At 38.9% G+C, this 22,582-nt stretch overlaps 1 protein-coding gene across 3 annotated transcripts in view; it reads left to right on the top strand.

Annotated features, from left to right (window-relative positions):
- Window positions 1-22,582, top strand: part of kiz (kizuna centrosomal protein) — a 50,288-nt gene that overhangs the window by 12,167 nt on the left and 15,539 nt on the right. For all 3 annotated transcript variants that reach the window (XM_061895567.1, XM_061895566.1, XM_061895565.1), the window contains 7 exons: window positions 5,075-5,194; window positions 5,881-6,045; window positions 7,560-7,704; window positions 11,675-11,837; window positions 14,322-14,384; window positions 19,284-19,385; window positions 20,086-20,155. In XM_061895567.1, coding sequence (XP_061751551.1) covers window positions 5,075-5,194; window positions 5,881-6,045; window positions 7,560-7,704; window positions 11,675-11,837; window positions 14,322-14,384; window positions 19,284-19,385; window positions 20,086-20,155 — 828 coding nt within the window. The remainder of the gene's footprint in view (window positions 1-5,074; window positions 5,195-5,880; window positions 6,046-7,559; window positions 7,705-11,674; window positions 11,838-14,321; window positions 14,385-19,283; window positions 19,386-20,085; window positions 20,156-22,582) is intronic.

Raw genomic sequence — 22,582 nt, 5'->3', positions numbered from 1 at the left:
GGGTCGCGGGGGGGCGCTGGTGCTCAGCTACAATCGGGCGGAACGCAAATTACACCCTGGACAACTCGCCACCACATCGCAGGGCCAACACAGATAGACAGACAACATTCACACTCACATTCACACACTAGGGCCAATTTAGTGTTGCCAATCAACCTATCCTCAGTTTACTCAAACTTTATTATTGCTGTTTGCAGTCATTGCATTATTTTTTCTTTATACAGTACTTTTGAGTTTGTTGCGGTGCTTGTCGTCTCAGTGTGGAACTGAAAACTATCAAGCTGGTGAATATTTATTGCTACCACGCAAATTTCTGATAGCTAACATTAGCATTAACATTTTGATTTGAGAATTGAAAGGTACTTATTATTAAAGCAGGAACAAAGCCAGGGCAGCATCGGTCGAACAATTCTTGCTTGTCTTTGTTTTAATGTGAGCGAGTGAAAGCCGGGCCAATGTTGATCCTTGACTATCCTTTTCTCAGGGTAGCTTCCCTTTTTCTTTTTTTTGTCTCGTTAAACAAAACTTTTTGTTTTTTGTTGCTTTGCAGTTTCTGCCATTAAGCAGTAATTGCACGTAGGTATTCACATCAACTTCTATCTTTGCAACGAATGGGAAAAATGGAGACGTAACGACTGCCGTAAAGCAAGTCAGCACATTTGTATTTTTTTGTGTGACAGGGTTCCTGCCACCTCCTCAAAACTGCTTAGTGCCAATAAAGTGACACAGACCCTCTCAGGCCATGAAATAAGTGTCATTCAAATAGTTGTAAGTCTTTATATCATCCCAAAAGATATGGAAATATTTTATGATGTTATCTAATGCTGTTTTAATGTTTTCAATCTTTTTAAAATCATTCCCGGAGGACTTCGGGCAACATTTAAATGAGTAGTAGATAGTAGTTTTTCTTTAGTTACTGCATACCATTGACTTTGCTTTGCTCAAACATATGCATTTATTAACATAGAACAAGGAGCTAGTATGTATATTGTTTATATTAACTGTAAATATCACTCACTATAAATAAATTGAAAAATGTACGGGTAATACATGTGATTGTTATCTCACTCATGGAAGATCAACAGCATAAAATCGTGTTTGGAACTTCCCTACTTGCTATCACTACATGGGCTGGCAGAGAGGATTGTGGGAGTCATGACACACTTGCCACCATGCTCAGTGTAGCTCAGCGGTAGTCGTGGCAGTGACGCATCTTACAGAGAAAGCTCAGGACCAGCCGCCTACCATATTGGCGTAATCCATGATAATGCTGTAACAGAGCAATTTTCTGCTTGAGAAACCTCAGGAACTCCCAGACGGAAAAGGAAATTTGTGGCACCATAGAGTGTTCTGGAGGGTGGGTATGTGGCCAACACTTATAGCCACAAATCCTTAGTGTGAGGATGGCCTCTGAATTGATAGATCATTTTGGAGGGGTTTAACCTCAAAGTCAGTGAAAAGCCACAGTAAATTTAAGTTCAGTGTAAGGTTTAGCACTGTAAATATTGACTTTGCTTGTAATTTCATCGTTGTTGGGGTAGGTAAATATTGTGATATCATATAATTGCAACATTGTCTAACCAGCAAGAGAATACAATGTCAATCAATCAATAAAAGTTTGTTGATATAGCCCTTAATCACAAGTGTCTCAAAGGGCTGCACAAACCCACAACAAACTCAGATCCCACATCAGGGTAAGAGAAAGCTCAACCCAATAGGCACAATGAGAAACCTTGGAGGGGACCGCATATGCAAGATAGGATGGAGCCAGACTCTTTAGTATTTTGTACGTAATTAGTGAAACCTTAAAGTCGCATCTTAAGTGCAAAGGAAGCCAGTGCAGGTGGGCCAGTATAGGCTTATTATGATCAAACTTTCTTGTTCTTGTCAAAAGTCTAGCTGCCACATTTTGTACCGCTGTACAAAATGTACAGTTGGTACAAAATAATACATTACAGAAATCAAGGCGAGACGTTTCGAAGGCATGAATAATGATCTCAGCGTTGGTGGTGGATAAAATTGAACCAATTTTAGCGATATTACAGAGATGAAAGAAGGTTGTTTTAGTAACACTCTTAATGTGTGACTCAAATGAGAGAGTTCAGTCGAAGGTAATACCGAGATTTTTACCGAGTCGCTTTGTGTAATTGTTTGGTTGTCAAATGTTAAGGTGGTTTTATTAAATATGTGCTGGTGTCTAGCAGGACCGATAATCAGCATTTCTGTTTTCTTAGAGTTGAGTTGCAAAAAGTTAGTGGACATCCATTGTTTAATTTAATTTAGACACACCCTTACTTGACTGTAATCTGGTATGTTGGTCTGCTTTAGTGGCATGTAGAGTTGGATGTCATCAGAATAACAGTGAAAGCTAACACCGTATTTGCGTATGATGTCACCTAGCGGCAGCATGTAGATGCTAAAGACTGCAGGGTTAAGAACCGAACCCTGTGGAACTCTGCAGGTTACCTTAACTTACTCTGAGGTCACATTGTTAAATGGAAAGGCACTGCATCCTTTCAGTAAGATAGGAGTTAAACCCAGAAAAGGCTTAGTCTGACATACTAATACATGTTTTGATACGTTCTAATAAAATGTTATGAAGGACAGTATCGAAAGCACCGCTATGATCAAGTAGCAGCAACATGGATGACACATCAGCATCCATAGTTAACAATAGATCATTATTATTTTTGGGAGGGCTTCTTCAGAGTGATTTTCCCTGCAACCGGACTGAAAGGATTCACAGAGATTGTTAGACGCTAAGTGTTCATTTAGCGGCTGGGCAACACATTTTTTGAGGATTTTTGAGATAAAGGGAAGGTGGGAAACTAGCCAGTAGTTTACCATGAGGTCAGATTCGGGGTTAGGACTTTGGAGCAGAGGATGAATAACCGTTTTTTTTTAATGCTTGGGGAACAGTACCAAAGGAAAGTGATAAGTTTATAATATTTTGCACTGATGGTCCTAATATTACAAACATTTCCTTGATAAGTTTCCAAGGAAGTGGGTCAAGTAAACATGTTTTTTGTTTTGTCCCATCTAAACGCTACAGGAGTTCCTCTAATGTTATTTCTTCAAAAAGACTGAGACTATTTTGGAGGGCAATATCCATCGTATATACATTTGTATCTGTGTTAATAGAAAACAGTTGTAGCTGGGACGAGTTGTCTTTAATCTCCTTTCTAATGAGTTCAATTTTTTTAATTAAAACAAATCATTAAGTCATCAGCTGAGTGGGTGGAGCTACTAAGAGGAGTCCCTTGTTGGGTTAGCGATGCTACTGTACTGAAGAAATATTTAGGATCGTTTTTATTGAGGCAGATAAGATTGGAGTAGTACTTAGTTTTAGCTAAAGTTGTTAGTAAGGTTATCGATAGAGCCCACATGATTTGGGAATGGCGCCATTTCCAAAGGCACCAGGCCATCAAGAGTCAGAGTTGTGACAGCATTAATGTTGAGGCTGCTAAAGCAGTGGTTATTTGTAACTTGTTGACAATGAGTCAGAACTTCGAATTTTATAAGGTAATGATCGTACATTACTTTAGATTAAACCAAAGCGTCTTTTTTTATTCCTATCATCCCTTTGCATGTTGTCAGTGAGTCTTGTTTTATTGATTTCATTTATTGTGTGTTTAACATTTGTTACACCGTCACTGTACACGCGTTTTTGGAAAGCGTATCATTTTTATTTGACTGTTTCTGTGTGTGGTCTGTTTATAACGGGCCACAGTTTGCCAATGCAGGGGCGACAACGGTGGGGGCCACAGCTTTCATTGTTAACACCAAGGGCTTGTGTGTATGAGGAGAAAACCAGAAGCTTTGATGTAAAGCTCCGAGAGCATCCAGTCTTCGTCCTCGCCTTCTTTTCTTTCTTGTTCTCTGAGGTTAGAGTTTATATCGCTCCCTCTATTCAACCGGCAGTCAGGAAAAAAACACGCCTGGGCAATTCATTAGATTATCCTATTATATTTTTTCTCCCGCATAGCTGGGGTGAGTGAGGGTAAATGTCTGACATATCTTTCAGGTTTCTTCTAAAAGCATAATGGTCAAACTGCTCTGTAAAATTTAGTCTGTGAACTGCATTATGTTTTTGCATGAACCCATTTTGGTCCAGTCTAAAAATAACATGCCGGTGCTACATATTTTTAACGTATACCGATTTTCACACAACTCTGTAAACTGTTTGCTACTATTGCAATGGAATCATTACTTGTTATGTTTTTTTAAGTGTACGCAGTGAGGTTCTCCATGATACCAATCACTTAGCAGCAAGGCCTTTTGTCAGTATCGCCCCATAAAGCCTCTTCTGCCGAGTTAAAAATATGCTCCTGGTAATGTTGGGATACAAGTAAACTGCAGCCTGAAAGTGAGGTTGAAGACCTTGACACTTGAGCTGTCAACAATACAATGACAGCGAGATGTCTGTGGAAAATCTCAACTCACTTAGTCACTCACTCTGTTACTCTCAAAAAGGACTCATTCTGAAGAGCACAGTTGATAAAGTGAAAAGAGAAGATGACTATTTCAAGGCTCACACTGATGATTCGCTAAATAGGGCTTATATCATTGAAATATTGCACACTCAAGATTGTTGCATATATTTTGAGCTGCTACCTTAATCAGGATGTTACCGGGAAGCAACCTAAAAAAAAGAAGGTGCAATTGGTAAATCACCCCTTAACCTAAAAGCCTATCACAGATTCTCATTAATTATTTTTGGTGTATGTTCTGGGTCTCTCGGCTTGTGTTTTTTGTGAAAAGCCAAAGAGGTCCACTGAGTGCTTAATGCTCAAAACATAGATAGATCCACTTATCCACAAGCATTTGGCATTTGTCTCTTTATTTTGCAGCTGACCTGAGAACCAGATTTAAAGTGTAAATCCCAAACTATAAAACATTTATTTTTCATTGTCATATGATATAACACAAAGTAATCAAACTACAAAATGTGAAATATTGACACTCTGTACCGTAGCAATACTTATAGTATATATATGTTGCATTATTACTCTTTATTTACTAAAAAAAATATACTCAATATATTTTTTCTTGATCTAGTTCTGTTTTTTTTCAGACTTTCCCTGGAAGGACTCTTTAAACTGCTAGACTCCATTGAATGGCGAATCCATGGTGAACAAACAAGGGTTTATGGAGGTTCTTCATTTGATGAAAGAAATCTCATTCGCATTATCAGGTAAAGGTCTTCCAAGCAGATCACCTAATACTTAGTCTATCTTAGTGACATATGAGCTGATACATTATGGATGGGCATGTTGAGAAAACCATATTATCAGAATCAAAAATACTTTATTAATTCACAAGTGGAAATTAAAAGTTTCAGCACAATCCCATTCAAGATCATAAAAACATTACAGGGAGACAGAACAGGATCGCTGACGGGTCTGCCAACTTCCGGCGCCCTTTACAAAAAGGTGAGATACAGGTAAACAATGGAGGGAGGGAGAAAAAAAAAGTCCTTCTTACTAGTGCTACCAGTCTTGAGTCGTTAGAAAGTGTATGGATTAGATGCACTGTAAGGCAATTAAAGTTGTCTATACATCACATATTCCCACGTTGTGTTTGAATCAACTTTTCCACCCAATTACCTGTCTTGTGTCACAACCTCCGATTATGTCTCATTAGGATACATGTGTACCAATAAAGAGTGTATTGTGTGTGTGTGTGTGCGTGCGTGTGTGTGTGTGTGTGTGTGTGTGTGTGTGTGTGCGTGTGTGTGTGTGTGTGTGTGTGTGTGTGTGTGTGTGTGTGTGCGCATCTGCGTGTGTGCATGCGTGATATGTGTAAACTGGTTTACTCCATGTACGCCAGACTGTGGTATGGGCTCCATGGCAATGACTGACTGCTTTCTATACTGAACAGCCTTTGTAACAGCGGACTGGGTTTGAATGAGGAAGACCTTGAAGCATGTGGTGCAGTGGTGCTTCATGAGCTTCAGGGGTTGTCATGGAGCACAACGAAGGGCTGCCTGTTAACACAGGAGCTAGTGAGTGCACACCAGCCCACAGCTGAGCATATTACTATCAGGTAAGGGTCCTGAAAACTGACTAGTGCTTGAAATAGATGTTTGTGTTTTCCCTCATATTAACAGACCTTGTATTTAGATTGTAAAAAATATCCCAATCCCAATAGGTTTCAGTTTGTATTGGCTAGTTGTATACCTGTTTGTGTTCCTGTCTGTCAAAACTACAGAGCCCCTAAAGGGACAGGGGGGAAAATATTTCTTAAAAATTATTTTCCCCCATGTCCCTTTAGGGCAGAGGTGTCCAAACATTTTCCAGCGAGGGCCACATAGAGAAAAAATGAAGGATGCGAGGGCCACTTTTATACATTTTGTATATGAAAAATACTCAAACCAAAAAAATGCAGGTGAACATATGCCAACATTTTAAAAACACTTCTACATCTTAGCTTTGTGCTATAGATAACAAAGCAATAAAATTATTCATGATTATTTTGATGATTGTATTTCTATATATGTTAACTGTGCTGTAAAGTAAGCTTGTATTTACTAATGTTGCTCTTGTACTGCCAACTTAAATGCTTCTGAGGGCTTTAGTACACTTAAAAACATAAAAACATATCATGACTCTCAAGGGATTTGTACACTTTTTCCATCATGGCAGGACACACGGAAATCATCAAAGACCTTATACAGGAAGACACTCAGGTTGTAGGCTATTTATGTTTGCAGGTCCCATTTTGGGGGGATTTGGTCCTGTTGAATTTTTCATAGTTTTTTGTTGTAATTTGGGAACTGTTGAGTTTGTCTATAGAATGTGTTGTGGGCCAATAAAAATCATGGTGCGGGCCGCACTTTGGACACCACTGCTTTAAGAGCTATGTATAAAACCTTTGGGAGTCAAGTACAATAATTGTTTGTGATGGTTTGACTAAATTTGTGATAACATTAATGTTGTGTGTGTATTTGTTTTGTATACCAAAATAGATAAGTAAAGCTCTTGGTTTCATTCATAATATTGGACAGCTTAGGTGAGACAGAGAGTGACCACCTAAGTGTGTAGCATTTTTCTGAGTATACATTTTTGTTTGACCTCCATGTGTGCCCACCATGCGATATCGTCCCCCTTTTCCACAAACGTAAAGGTAATTTTTTTGTGCCACTCCCTGGGTGTACGCATGAGGGAATGTCACGAGTAAATTAAAATGCCCTATCTGTGACTTTCAGTCCTTTTTAGATAATGAGTGGTTACTCTATACTCTGAGCCAAATCCATGTTTTGCTTCAGTAACCTATTGATTTTGCTAAGACCTTTCCTGTTATATTTTCAATCTAGGAAATGCTTCAAAATTCCCTTCTATTTCTGTAAAAGGTACCTTTGCTACTTTTGATCTTTTTTCTATTGCCATCTGTGATTTAATATAAATTACATTTAAATGGTAAGTGATGCATTATTTTAAAATGTATATGGAATTCTTTAAAACACATTAGCCATCGTCTTCCTCCTCTGTTTATTCTCTTAAGAAAGCATATATTTTCGTCTGTCAAATATCTGACCATCCCGCCTACACTCACCACAGCCTCCCTCCTGATGCAGCTCAGCTGTGGGATCGCTGGTTCAAGCACGCCCTTCTGCTCAAGGAGAGCCGTGTCCTCAGCACTGAGCGCTTGGTCGAGCTGTTCACGCCGCTGCTTGTGGAGCGTCATGCAACTTACAGCCACCAGGTAGCGTTGGAGTCACACACATTAGCGGCGCACACGCAAGTGGGCGTGACACTCTTACAAAAAAGCAAGGTAAACACAGACATGTATTACGCAGCAGTAGAACGACTTCTACTTCATCTTTTGAAAAGGCTTTTTTGCGCGTGTTTTTTTAAGCTTATTTCTTTGAGTGTTTAGTGATGAGGGCTGTCGTTAGGGATGCCTCTTTGTGTCTGGTGTTTGATGCCAAGCTCCTCATCAGATTGCTCCACACATTGACCCAGACGAAAGGGAAACCCTGACCCATGTGCTAATGGCAAATTACACCCTCTGCTTGCTTTCTTTCATCTCCCGCGGCATATTAATCAGCGAAGCATTTGCTTTTGGTAAATTTGGTATCTCTGCTTAAAGTGAAGCTGTCAGCTGGTCCAGATTCAAGGGAGGAAATGGTTGCCAACACTTTTTTGACTTTATTCCAATCATGCATGCTTAAATGCTCTGTACAGGTCTTTAATTTAAACAGTAGAGAATCCTAAATTTCAATTGTGGACAATTATTGCATTTTGACTATCTAATTTGAATCATTTTTAATAATAAATGTTTCCTCATTGTATGTATTATCAAACTGTGACTAAAAATGGTTCCTTAGCCAAATAAAAATAAACAATATGGAACATCCATTTATCCATCTTCTTCCGCTTATCCGAGGTCGGGTCGCGGGGGCAGCAGCCTAAGCAGGGAAGCCCAGACTTCCCTCTCCCCAGCCACTTTGTCTAGCTCTTCCCTGGGGATCCCGAGGCGTTCCCAGGCCAGCCGGGAGACATAGTCTTCCCAACGTATCCTGGGTCTTCCCCGTGGCCTCCTACCGGTTGGACGTGCCCGAACACCTCCCTAGGGAGGCGTTCGGGTGGCATCCTGACCAGATGCCCGAACCACCTTATCTGGCTCCTCTCGATGTGGAGGAGCAGCAGCTTTACTTTGAGTTCCTCCCGGATGGCAGAGCTTTTCACCCTATCTCTAAGGGAGAGCCCCGCCACACGGCGGAGGAAACTCATTTCGGGCGATTGTACCCGTGAACTTATCCTTTCGGTCATGACCCAAAGCTCATGACCATAGGTGAGGATGGGAACTTGGATCGACCGGTAAATTGAGAGCTTTGCCGTCCGGCTCAGCTACTTCTTCACCACAACGGATCGGTACAACGTCCGCATTACTGAAGACGCTGCACCGATCCGCCTGTCGATCTCATGATCCACTCTTCCCTCACTCGTGAACAAGACTGCTAGGTACTTGAACTCCTCCACTTGGGGCAGGGTCTCCTCCCCAACCCGGAGATGGCATTCCACCCTCTTCCGGGCGAGAACCATGGACTCTTGGAGGTGCTGATTCTCATTCCGGCCACTTCACTCTCGGCTGCGAAGAAAATATGAAACATTGCTATAAATATTCACTTTGAGACTGTTAATTGTGCAAAAAGTGACTGTGTATGTTGTAGACGCTATTTCACTGTGGTTCTTGTGCCATAAAACTCTTGCTTCGATGTCTTGGACACAATGAGAAGAGGGAAACTCTAGAGCCTCTTGCAAATATAAACCAACCAAAATAAGAGATGCACTGCCATCTCCATCATTGTGTCCCAGTCCATTAAGCAAAGGCTGAGTGAATATCTTCCTCTCACTTCATTCACTTCCGCCATGTTCTCCTCTATTTTCCTCCCCTTTTCCACTGTCTCCTGTCGTCCCACTTGTGCTTACTTTCCACAAACGAGGGCAAAGAAATTTCTATATACGTCTTCGCGCACAGCCCTGCCACTCCGAAAAATGGAAACATATAGCTCAGATCCTAACCAAGAGCCTTTTGAATATTCAAGTGCTAACAGTTGCATTCATTGATATTTAAAATGATTTAGGTTTACAAGAGCTCTCACCCCACAATCATTTTGATTAAAAACAACCTACAAACAAGGATATTTGGGTCAAGGATCCAAATAGTATTTTTGTTCAGCATAAAATACTAAGCAGGGTTTCCACTTAATATAATTTAATGTGATGGACTGCCACAGCATTTTTATTACTGCCACGCCTTGAAAATAAGTTGTTTTTTACTTGAAAACAAATTAAAGTAATATTGTATATTGTAGCCCCACGTAGGAAATTTCACCATGTCTGATGCTTTTTAACTTTTATTACTAATCTTATGAAAACAAATGGCACAATTCCAACAGGTTTTACCCCTCGTGTACATACTTTCACCTCTGTGAGTCCGCACTTCCCCAGACGCACAACAACACAGTGGTTAGAGTGTCCGCCCTGAGATCGGTAGGTTGTGAGTTCAAATCCCGGCCGAGTCATACCAAAGACTATACAAATGGGACCCATTGCCTCCCTGCTTGGCACTCAGCATCAAAGGTTGGAATTGGGGGTTAAATCACCATAAATAATTCCTGGGCGCAGCACTGCTGCTGCCCACTGCTCTCCTCACCTCCCAGGGGGTGATCAAGGGGGATGGGTCAAATGCAGAGGACAAATTTCACCACACCTAGTGTGTGTGTGTGTGACAATCATCGGTACTATAACTTTTTACTTTAGCTTTTCTTCATTCTCCACCAATCACCTTTCAGGCACGAACATTTTGTTTGCAAACATGATAACAACTGACATTATATCCAAACCACATATATATATATATATATATATAGCCTATTATTTGTGCACTATTGACAATCAATGTACTGAAAACTCGACCACCGAAAACAGTGCTGCCGAACCCGGATGTAACAAGACACGCCATTGTCTGGAACGTTGTCAGCATGTCTGTGATGTAGACATAACCAGTTAAACCTGTGGACAGCGATTTACAAAATTTACAAATATTAAGAAGACGGTAGCGGCATTTAAGAAGAGAAAGTTAAACTGGAGCAGCGTGAAGCAAGTTTGACGTAATGCTTGCTGTTGCTCGCCTCTTTCGTCAAGGACATCGAGGGACAAGAGTCTCTCAATACGACTACATTTTATAATAACGCCAGAAAAAGATTAAACAAAAGTTTCACAAAGTGTTGCACAGGAGTTAAAACACATTTAGAAGCAGGATAAGACTAAGGGGTCAATTATAAAAAACACTAATGAACTTTTTTTTTTAAAGAAAATCGTATTATCATAGCAGATTAGGCAAATTATCTGATGATGTTATGGTGACCACGCCCCGACCAGCCCGGTATCTACTGGTATCTTGGGAGTCTAGGGGAAACCCCACTACAAACTCTGACTGGTACTTTTTAGTGTATTTTGTCTCTGGAAAAATAAAAGCATCTGCATTTTTCAATCCATCCCTCTGATAACTACATTTTGGGTTTGCCGCTGTCAAAATCATCATGATTATTGTCCTGATGTCACTCCACATCAGTGGTCATTTAAAGTTGCAAACGGACATGTGATGCTTAGAGGCAGTCTTTGATGAGAAAAGAGAGACAATGTCGATTGCTGGGTTTGATATAGGGTAAAAGGAGAGAAAGGAAATCAGTGTGTGACATCTATCTCCCTACTCCACATCTCCTGGAACAGCTCTTCTTAATTGTCTACCCTCAGATTAAAACATGTAACTGGAGAAGGAAGAAGAGAGCAGTTTGTCTCAATACTCGGCCAAGAGGGGAGATATGTGAAACGTGTTGCACATTAACGCCTGGGTGATTGCATTCTTTGGGCGCCTCTTTAATCTCATGGATGAGAAGAGAGGGGAAGAAGAAAAAATAAAAGTGTGATTGAGAGGCAGGGCGGCAACAAAAGTGTGCAGAATAATCTTATTTTAGTTTAAGCGAGTGAGAGAATTTGAAGTTATTTCCTCTTGGTGTTAATTATATACAAACTGCTGCTGCACCTCTGTGCGAGCAGCCGTGGCCAAAGTAAATGAAATGCCTTATCGGACTGAGTTTAATTTAACACTTCCTCCACTGAATGGGAACAATTAACAGTTTAGGTTTAATGTGTGCTGCTTGCAGGCCGAAGTGTTGCTGAGGACACTTCTGACCCAGTCCAGTGAGGAGTGCCCCTCAGCAGACGATGAGAGTGACTTTTCGTCGTCGTCATCGTCTTCTTGTGGCCCTCTTTTTCATCGTGGAGCTGTGAAGCCTGCCGTTCAGATCCAAAAGCAACAGATCAAAGGTTAACACAAAATAATTGCATTAAATATTTTACACAGTAGACTGAGAAAGATTAAATGGCATAAAATACAGACATAAATAGTAAAAGAAAAAAAAAATCCAAACTGAGTAAATGACAAGAAAGAATCTCTCCCATTCGACCTGAATGAACAGATCTTCCATTTTATAGCGATATGTTGTTGTGTGTGTGTATATATATATGTATATGTATATGTATATATATATATATATATATATATATATACATATATATATATATATATAAATATATTTATGTATATATATATTTATATAAATATATTTATGTACCTGTGTGTATGTATGTGTATGTATATAAATATGTGTATTATATACTGTGTATATATATATAATTCTATGTACATATGTACGTATATATATATATATAAATATATATATATATATATATACATATATATATGTATATATACAGGTATATATATATATATATATATATATATATATATATATATATATATATACATATATATATATATATATGTATATATACAGGTATATATATATATATATATATATACATACATACATGTATATATATATATATATATATACGTACATATGTACATAGAATTATATATATACACAGTATATAATACAATAATACAATAGATGTAAATATAAACGGAATACAATGATTTGGAAATCCTTTTCAACCCATATTCAATTGAATGCACTACAAAGACAAGATATTTGATGTTCAAACTCATAAACTTTATTTTTTTTTGCAAATAATAATCAACTTAGAATTTAATGGCTGCAACACGTGCCAAAGTAGTTGCGAAAGGGCATGTTCACCACTGTGTTACATCAAATTTTATTTTAACAACACTTAATATACGTTTGGGAACTAAGGAAACTAATTGTTGAAGCTTTGAAAGTGGAAATCTTTACCATTCTTGCTTGATGTACAGCTTAAGTTGTTCAACAGTCCGGGGTCTTGTTGTCGTATTTTACGCTTTATAATGCGCCACACATTTTCGATGGGAAACCTGTCTGGACTGCAGGCGGGCCAGAAAAGTAACTGCACTCTTTTACTTAAAAACCACGCTGTTGTAACACGTGGCTTGGCATTGTTTTGCTGACATAAGCAGGGGCGTCCATGATAACGTTGCTTGGATGACAACATATGTTGCTCCAAAACCTGTATGGACCATTCAGCATTAATGGTGACTTCACAGATGTGTAAGTTACTCATGCCTTGGGCACTAATACACCCCCATACCATCACAGATGCTGGCTTTTGAACTTTGCGCCTATAACAATCGGGATGGTTATTTTCCTCTTTGTTCCGGAGGACACCACTTCCACAGTTTCCAGATATAATTAGAAATGTGGACTCGTCAGACCACAGAACACTTTGCATCAGTCCATCTTAGATGAGCTTGGGCCAAGCGAAGCCGGTGGCGTTCCTGAGTGTTGTTGATAAATGTCTTTCGCTTTGCATAGTAGAGTTTTAACTTGCACTTACAGGTGTAACGACCAACTGTAGTTAGTGACAGTGGTTTTATGAAGTGTTCCTGAGCCCATGAGGTAATATCCTTTACACACTGATGTCGGTTTTTGATGCAGTACCACCTGAGAGATCAAAGGTCCATAATGTCATCGCTTACGTGCAGTGATTTCTCAAGATTCTCTGAACCTTTTGATGATTTTACGGACCGTAAATGGTAAAATCCCTAAATTTCTTGCAATAGCTCGTTGAGAAATGTTCTAAAACTGTTTGACGATTGGCTTACAAATTGGTGACCCTCGCCCCATCCTTGTTTGCGAATTACTTAACATTTCATGGAAGTAGCTTTTATACTCAATCATGGCACCCACTTATTCCCAATTAGCCTGCACACCTGTGGGATGAGCATTCCTCAACTTAATCAGTATTTATTGCCACCTTTCCCAACTTCTTTGTCATGTGTTGCTGGCATGAAATTCTAAAGTAAATGATTATTTGCAAAAAAAAAAAAATGTTTACCAGTTTGAACATCAAATATGTTGTCTTTGTAGCATATTCAGCTGAATATGGGTTGAAACTAATTTGCAAATCATTGTATTCCGTTTATATTTACATCTAACACAATTTCCCTATTCATATGGAAACATATATATATATATATATATATATATATATATATATATATATATAGATAGATAGATAGATAGATATATTTCCACATATTTTGAGATAAATGCGCATAAATATACATAGTAAATTTCCCCACTGCAGACATCTAAAAGTTAGTTTTTTTACAATAGAAATCAGTTTTGCCATTGAGCTGTCTTTTTTAATACCTCACTGCCTGTTTTTCATACAGCTCTTTATTCTATTCAGAGCTAAATAAAGACCTTTCATTCCCATTTTTGTCCCTTCTCTCTGTCTTCTTCGTTCTGTCTTTCTCTCTCGTTCTCTCTCCTGCCACTGCTTTTCTCCATGTACTTCCATTTCTTTCAGAACTACAAAGTGCTGAAGAGGACAACCAGGACGCAAGCCCTGTGGAAAGTGTTCCTATTAGAGGTAAAAAGGCATTGCTTAGGTCCCAGCATTCACACATTCCTTATGTGGAGGTTTGTTTGCTTCCCACTGCAGTGAATAATGGGCTCTTTTACGCAATGGCGCTTGCAGCATGATCAAGGTGAATGTAGGGTCAAAGTCCCACCTGCAGAGTGCAGCTAAGTTTTCTCTAATTATCTAAGAGAAAGCACTATTTTTCGTCCTGGTGTGATGCATTAGGGAAAAAATAGATGATTCATTATTCCGGCATAATGCACTTGGCTTTAATTGTCGGGCTGCCACAGTGGGTAGTGCACGAGATATATCATACGTTCTCATTATTTTCTAAACAATGGTGGTGCAACACAGCTTAAGTTGAAAAGTCTTGATTCAAATGCATCCTGGAAGCTGTTAGTGTACCTATCTCTCTGCTGCTCCTCTGAAATGTAAAGCAACCCTGCACTACCCAATGGGGACCAGATTTCTCACCGAGCGTTTCATGTATGTACATCCCTAAGGTGCGAAGATTGGAAATGAGACCATTTGTTTTGCTTAATCAAAAGAGCTATAAAGAGTAAAAAAGAAAAGGGAGGAAAAAAGATACTCGATATTTCTCAAGGAAAGAGTTTTATTGCAGCCCACAACATCAATGCCATAGTCAAATGACATGGCTTAGAAACTGATAGTAATTGCCAACGTACAAATCCCGTTTCCATATAAGTTGGGAAATATTTTTAAATGTAAATATAAACGGAATACAATGATTTGCAAATCATTTTCAACCTATATTCAGTTGAATATGCTACAGAGATAACATATTTGATGTTCAAACTGATAAACATTTTTTTTTGTGCAAATAATCACTAACTTTAGAATTTGATGCCAGCAACACGTAGTTGGGAAAGGTGGCAATAACTACTGATAAAGTTGAGGAATGCTCATCAAACACTTATTTGGAACATCCCACAGGTGTGCAGGCTAATTGGGAACAGGTGGGTGCCATGATTGGGTATAAAAACAGCTTCCCAAAAAATGCTAAGTCCGTCACAAGAAAGGATGGGGCGAGGTACACCCCTTTGTCCACAACTGCGTGAGCAAATAGTCAAACATTTTAAGAACAACGTTTCTCAAAGTGCAATTGCAAGACATTTAGGGATTTCAACATCTACGGTCCATAATATCATCAAAAGGTTCAGAGAATTTGGAGAAATCACTCCACCTAAGCGCCATGGCCGGAAACCAACATTGAATGACCGTGACCTTCTATCACTGTATCAAAAACCGACATCAATCTCTAAAGGATATCATCACATAGGCTCAGGAACACTTCAGAAAAACCACTGTCACTAAATACAGTTCGTCGCCACATCTGTAAGTGCAAGTTAAAGCTCTACCTTGCAAAGCGAAAGCCATTCATCAACAACATCCAGAAACGCCGCCGGCTTCTCTGGGCCCGAGATCATCTAAGATGGACTGATGCAAAGAGGAAAAGTGTTTTGTGGTCTGACGAGTCCACATTTCAAATTGTTTTAGGAAATATTTGACATTGTGTCATCCGGACCAAAGGGGAAGCGAACAATCCAGACTGTTATCGACGCAAAGTTCAAAAGCCAGCATCTGTGATGGTATCGGTGTGCATTAGTGCCCAAGGTATGGGTTATTTACCCATCTGTGAAGGCACCATTAATGCTTAAAAGTACATACAGGTTTTGGAACAACATATGCTGCCATCTTTTTAATGGACGCCCCTGCTTATTTCAGCAAGCCAATGCCAAGCCACATTCAGCACGCGTAACCACAGCGTGGCTTCGTAAAAAAAGAGTGTAAGTATTTTCCTGGCCCGCCTGCATTCCAGACCTGTCTCCCATCAAAAATGTGTGGCTCATTATGAAGCGTAAAATACGACAGCGGAGACCCTGGACTGTTGAACGACTGAAGCTGTACATAAAACAAGAATGGGAAATAATTCCACTTTCAAAGCTTCAACAATTAGTTTCCTCAGTTCCCAAACGTTTATTGAGTGTTGTTAAAAGAAAAGGTGATGTAACACAGTGGTGAACATGCCCTTTCCCAACTACTTTGGCATGTGTTGCAAGTTAATTAATTAATTAATTAATTAATTTGCAAAAAAAAAAAGTTTATGAGTTTGAACATCAAATATATTGTCTTTGTGGTGCATTCAATTGAATATGGGTTGAAAAGGAATAGCTAATCATTTTAGTCCGTTTATATTTACATGTAACACAATTTCCCAACTCATATGGAAACCGGGTATGTATTTGGATGTCAGGATTGTGAAATGGAATTCTACTATATTTAAAATTGGTACCGTAAATTGTGTATATGTTCAGGCTTCAGGTATTCCCCTAAACTGCCAAGCTACCTGTGGCAGTGCGGGCATGGTTATGGGCGTGGTCACATCACATCATCAAGTAATTTTGCATAATTTACTTAGATGATATGATTTTCTTTAAAAACAACTAGCAACAAATTTAGCATCATCTTCTGGTGTTTTTATAAAATGTTTAGAGACTCTTTAGTTCTGTCCCTCGCTGTCCCTGACGAAAGGCAAGCTGCAGAGACGACGTCACACTTGCTTCACGATGTTGCTCCAGTTGGACTTTCTCTTTTTAAAAACCGCCACTGCCCTTTTAATGTTTGCACTTTTTGTAGATGGCTGTCCGCGGGTATATATGAGATATATATATAAAAAAATACATCCACATCGCAAACATGCTGACAATGCTCCAGACTGTCACAATGGTGTGCGTTTTCTTTACATTCGGTTTCGGTAGCGTGGTTTTCGGTGATCAAAGTCTTTTTTTGGGTGGTCAAGTTTTCGGTACATCGCTTGTCAATAGTGTGCAGGCTACATATATATCAACTCATAATGTAACGACCAGCTAATGTTTGTGTATTATGTTTGTGTGGTTCGGATTTGATGTCAGTCATCCCATGTTTGCAAACACACTGTCCATGCCTGAAAGGTGACTGGTGAAGAATGAGGAAGTGTTGTGTGTCTGGGGAAGTGCGGACTCACAAGATGAAAGTATTTGCACGGAAGGTTAAGCCTGTTGGAATTGTGCCGGTTGTTATCATAAGATTGGTAATAAAAGTTAAAAATAGTGTCAGACTTTATGTGATTTCTTCTGGGGCTCCAATATATTTTATCGCTTTAATTTGTTTTAAAAAAAACCAACAATCTTATTTTCAAGTTGTGGCGGTAACTAAAATGCTGTGGCGGCGCGCCACATTCAATTACATTAAGGGGAAACCCTAGACTTGATCCTCAAAGCTCACTTTAAATTTTTAGTTGTAACTTTTCCTCAAATGTGTGATGTTGGTTTTGTCACTATTAATGCGACTTTGTATAATTTTACCATTTGCACCTATCAGTATTTGAGTGGAATTTCCCGACCTGCGCTCGAAATATCCTCCAAACTTTACATAAAAATATTCCTCAAAAGTTAAACAAAACTTTGATTTCAAACCATCAACATTATGTGAGACCTCAGCAAATAGTTTTTTGTGTTTTTTTAGTAGGAGTGTTTAAACAATTTGATTCACCTCCAAATCGCGATGCTTGATGCGCGAGGATTTAATTCAATTTTCAGTCGATTCAAAATTTTACAAACCGAAAGGTGTTTTTATAACCTGTAGCTTATTTTGAAAATGTTTCATTATAATACATTGGGAGATTAGGCTTGAATCGAGAATTGTGTTAGATTGAGAATCAATTCTTAATCAAATTGTCACTCCCAAGAATAAGATAACATTTTAAGTGCCCAAATATCCCCACCTCTAGTTTTTATGACGCCACCACAAAAGGATACTATAGTATTATCATTGACAAAAAGTGTAATGAGGAACTGGAAATGTAACCTAGTGCCACATTGAAAATTATTGGTACAGTATGAATCCAATTGATTATTTAGATATTAATCTACAGAAACATTTAACTGAGCAGGTGCTAACGTAGATACACTCACTAAATTACAATACTTCAAGGATTCAAGGAACTTTAAACATGACACAAAGTAGTTTTTAATATTAGTTTTAATTTACATTTTTAATATAATTTTTATATCATGAGTACTACAAAAACATGAGTCCTTGATGCACATAATAATTTAAATGGATTAGGACATAAATAGAGTACGTTATAAATGGAATATGTTAATAAAAATTGATTGTAAATAGAATTAAATAAATCTTGTAATCTGGTCATCCTGTGATCACCACAGTGTAAAACAATGACAGTAAACCAAACCAAATAAAAGCCCAATTCAGCACATTTGATACATGTGTGCAAGTACCTAGCAAATATTTTCCTGTTAAAAAAATGTGTATTACCAATACTGTTAATAAAGGTTTTATGACAGTTTGAATGTAAAACAAATACATTTAACAGTATGTGGGCAAATAGGTTTGAAATTAGAACAAATTAAAAGTCAACCAGCGTCACATATTGTAATGTGTTTGACTTCAAAGGTTAGTTTGTTCCTGTGTTTCTGTGCAGAAAATGTAATTATGTACTATATAGTAAATTTGTGTTGGCCATGCAATAAGCTGGCGACTTGTCCAGGGTGTACCCCAGCGTCCGCCCGAATGCAGCTGAGATAGGCTCCAGCACCCCCCGAAATCCTGAGAGGGACAAGCGGTAGAAAAATGGATGGATGGACTCACAATATCCTGGTTGAGGATCATGGAAAAACAACAAAGGATCATGGAAACAGTTGCTGCATACTGTGGACTTTACAAAAAAAGCGCAGTGAAGTTGAAGTTTTCACCCACACTCTCTAGTAGTGCAATTTTCAAGACTAAGCTACTGAAGCATATCTTGGCAAACACAGAAACCTCTGAAAGTAGGAAACCTGTGTTTTACGCAAATATTTGACTGTGTGTCTGTTTGTTCCTGAACAGAGACAAAAGCATATCAGTTACTTAAACTATCAGCCATGCAAGAACAGCTGCAGAGTTCTGAAGACGAGGAGGAAGAAAATGGAGAGGAGGATGACTTCTCAGGTAAAAAAAACAAACAAAAAAACTGTAGCCTTATAACGTGATCCACTGTATTATTAGAACATAACACAATTTAATAGTTATATTATTATTTGGGCTGTCACAAATAAGTTAAATCATATGGTTGACCACAAAATAAAATCACATTAAGTTTATGTGCAGATGAATTGCACAAATTATTTGGACTATACATGCTCCTTTACATTAACCGTCAATGACGGTTAATGTAATAATATAAGGTGGCATGTGTTACTATCGAGTTAGTGATCAGATCAATAAATATGTGCAAAGATGAGTGATGAGAGTCCGATTGGTAAGCTAGCTGGTAAATTCCCTTCAAAATAGTCCCTTCGTGGACTTTTGACAAAACTGTTACCAATTTGTTAGCAAATCATTTAAACATTTAACATTTACAAATATTCTGACAGCATGGCAACCAATGTGTTTTCAGTGCATTGCTGCAAAGATCTGTTCAAAAAACGTAAATTGTACACTGTCCTCAGCTGGCACTAACCAAAAAAATCTTAATATACAGTACATCAAACAAACCTTACAGGTTTTCAACCGGTTTTAATGAATTATTTGTGAGAAAGGATTTCACTGGAGCTCAGTTGAAGATTATTTATTATATGCTGAGTCTATTAGCTGGTGATGTCATTTCCTAATTAGATTGTTTTTATACCGTCTTGTTTGCTCTTTTAAGGAATAAATCATGGCGATGAAGTGGACCTTGGGAGGGCCAAACGCTACTCTGATCAAGACCCTTACTCTCGGTAAGAACGTTGTTGTTATTCGACGGGCCACCAGACACCAAAGTGGTTGATGTACATTTGCATGGCTACTCTCATAATTCCCTGTTCATTTCCATAAGATCAAGGGGGCACCACCCATTAACTCGCTCATAAAGACAAAAGGCCCCCAAAGCCCCTCTCACTTGTTGTTTGCTGGGTTCAACTAGGTTTTTGAAATCAAAATCATAACTACAAAGCAAAATTGGTGTGATAATCGCACTATCTTCTGGTTCGACGCTTGTATGAAAACACATCATATCAATCTGTAGGATGAAGGGCAAGCACTTTCAAAGAAGTGTTGACAAGAACAAGCATCCTCTCGTTTTGTTCACCAATCAAATGCATTGGAGCTGCTCAAATCAGAACCCTAAGTGGACTGGAGAAGAACGTCTAATGATAAACAGCCTCACGGAATCTAACAGCAACGCGCTTACATTTGAATATCAACACGACTTCATCAAATCTGCAATTGCCTATCAGGTCTTCAGAGTACCTCTTTGCCACAAAACCCATTTGGGATCCTGTAATGGCTGCGTAAACGTTATGAGGAATAATCTTCTCTGATTTCATGTGATTACTGGGCACCATGCTGATACGAGGGCTGAAGGCTGTATGTCCCCGGCCTGGCAAGCAGGCCCAGCAGTCTGCCTATTAGCCAAGGAAAGGGCTAATGGGCTGACTCTATTGTGGTCCTCGTAGTTGCTGTCGTCTGTTGCTGCAAGGCACTGTGCACGGACCACCCTTTTTAATAAACATGAGCCAATTTCAGATCCAAACCCTCTCAGTTGTTGCCTGTGTCCATATCATTAATATGCAGGGAGAACCCAAAATGTATGATTAAACAAAGTTCATGTAAAGAAAAATACAACATTTTGCAGAAGAATAATGATGCAGCTTGACTACACAAGTTACATTGAACAAATACGTAATCATGTACGCTTACTTACTGCACTTTAATTTCCCCCCGGGGATTAATAAAGTATGTCTGATTCTGATTCTGATTCTGATTATATAGGTGACCCTCTCATTCCACCAAGAGGGGCGACCTGACATCATTCTCTGCTCATACTATTTCTTTTCTTGTCTTCTCCTGGACGTTTAGCTTTAAGCGGTCCACTTACTACTGTCTCCTCTTGCACTTTATTGCATCCACAAGTGGTCTAGAAGCCCTGCACTTAAGCAGAAGCATAACACTGCAGGATGCTCTTGCCCCGCTCCTCTGTGTCTCACTCTGTCACTCTACCCTTTCCCCATCATTTTGTCCTCCCATTTTTTATCCTTGTGTATGCGCCGACTCCTTTCTTCCTAATTGTTTGCTTTAAATTTGTCAGCGAGCTGATGAGCACCACCAAAAGAAGGCAGAAGCTGGACTTAAAATACAAACATGTCTTCCTCCCCTGCGTTAGACAATAATTATGATTTGTTGGTTAAGCTTAGACTATAGCAGAGAGGATTGTAGTTTTGTTGTTTAAAGCCGAGGCTTTGGTGCAAAAAAATGCATTTATAGCTCTTTGTGAGACTCCTCATTATGTGTGGGCCTGATTCATTAAGTAATTGGTTTGCAGTTGTTTACATGAGTATTAAGGCCTTCTATTCAGGGCCTTTGAGAGATACATTGTGCAAATGTTGCATGTTATGAATGCAGAATGAGAAGCAGGGGGCCAGTCCTATTGGCCAAACACGGCACTCGGATGAAAAGAGAGAGAAAAGCATTGGGCGCTGCTTTGCATAGCAATGACCGGGGCCTTAATAAGCTTTACAGATTAAATACATGCAGTCTATACAAGATGCAGAGGGATACTCCTAACACATTTATATGTGCTCATTTCACTATTATTGAGTTTGAGAGAATTGAGGTCTTTCTTTCTTTCTTCCCCCTCCCTATGGCTTCCTTGCTCTCCCACATGGTGTTTTTCAGTCAGATACTTTTATAGAATGTGTGTATTGTATTATAGCTCATGGGGAAGGAATTGATCTGCAACATTTATTAAGGATTTGTCCATTACAAATCTTTTGCTCTCTTTTTGAATGCTAAAGTAAAATCACTTTGTGGCTGAGTGGGGATGAAAGGAATAATGCACGAAGGAGTGAGTCTTAATAAGCAGCTGCACTCCATGTAAAGACCACTTGTTCCCCTTTGTATGCAAGTGCATGCCACTGCTTCCTCTCGTTCAAAGAAACATTGTGCTCCTTTCTTTCGTGCACATTTCAGAGGCCACACCTTCCTTGTTTTTATTTGGCAACTTGAAATAATTATTCTTTATTTTGCTTTGTTGACGTGTAAAAGAAAATCACATCGCCACACACACTCACAAAAAAGATTTGCCTCTCATCAGCTGGTTTTATGATTGTTGTGCATATAATGCCTGCAGCGCCTGCTTGACAAAAAAAAAAAAAAACCTGACTCAA

Source organism: Nerophis ophidion, linkage group LG03 (assembly GCF_033978795.1).
Source record: "Nerophis ophidion isolate RoL-2023_Sa linkage group LG03, RoL_Noph_v1.0, whole genome shotgun sequence".
NCBI classification, from domain to species: Eukaryota; Metazoa; Chordata; class Actinopteri; order Syngnathiformes; family Syngnathidae; genus Nerophis; species Nerophis ophidion.
The sequence above is the reverse complement of the archived record's forward strand: the minus strand, read 5'-3'. Positions and strand labels throughout refer to the sequence as shown.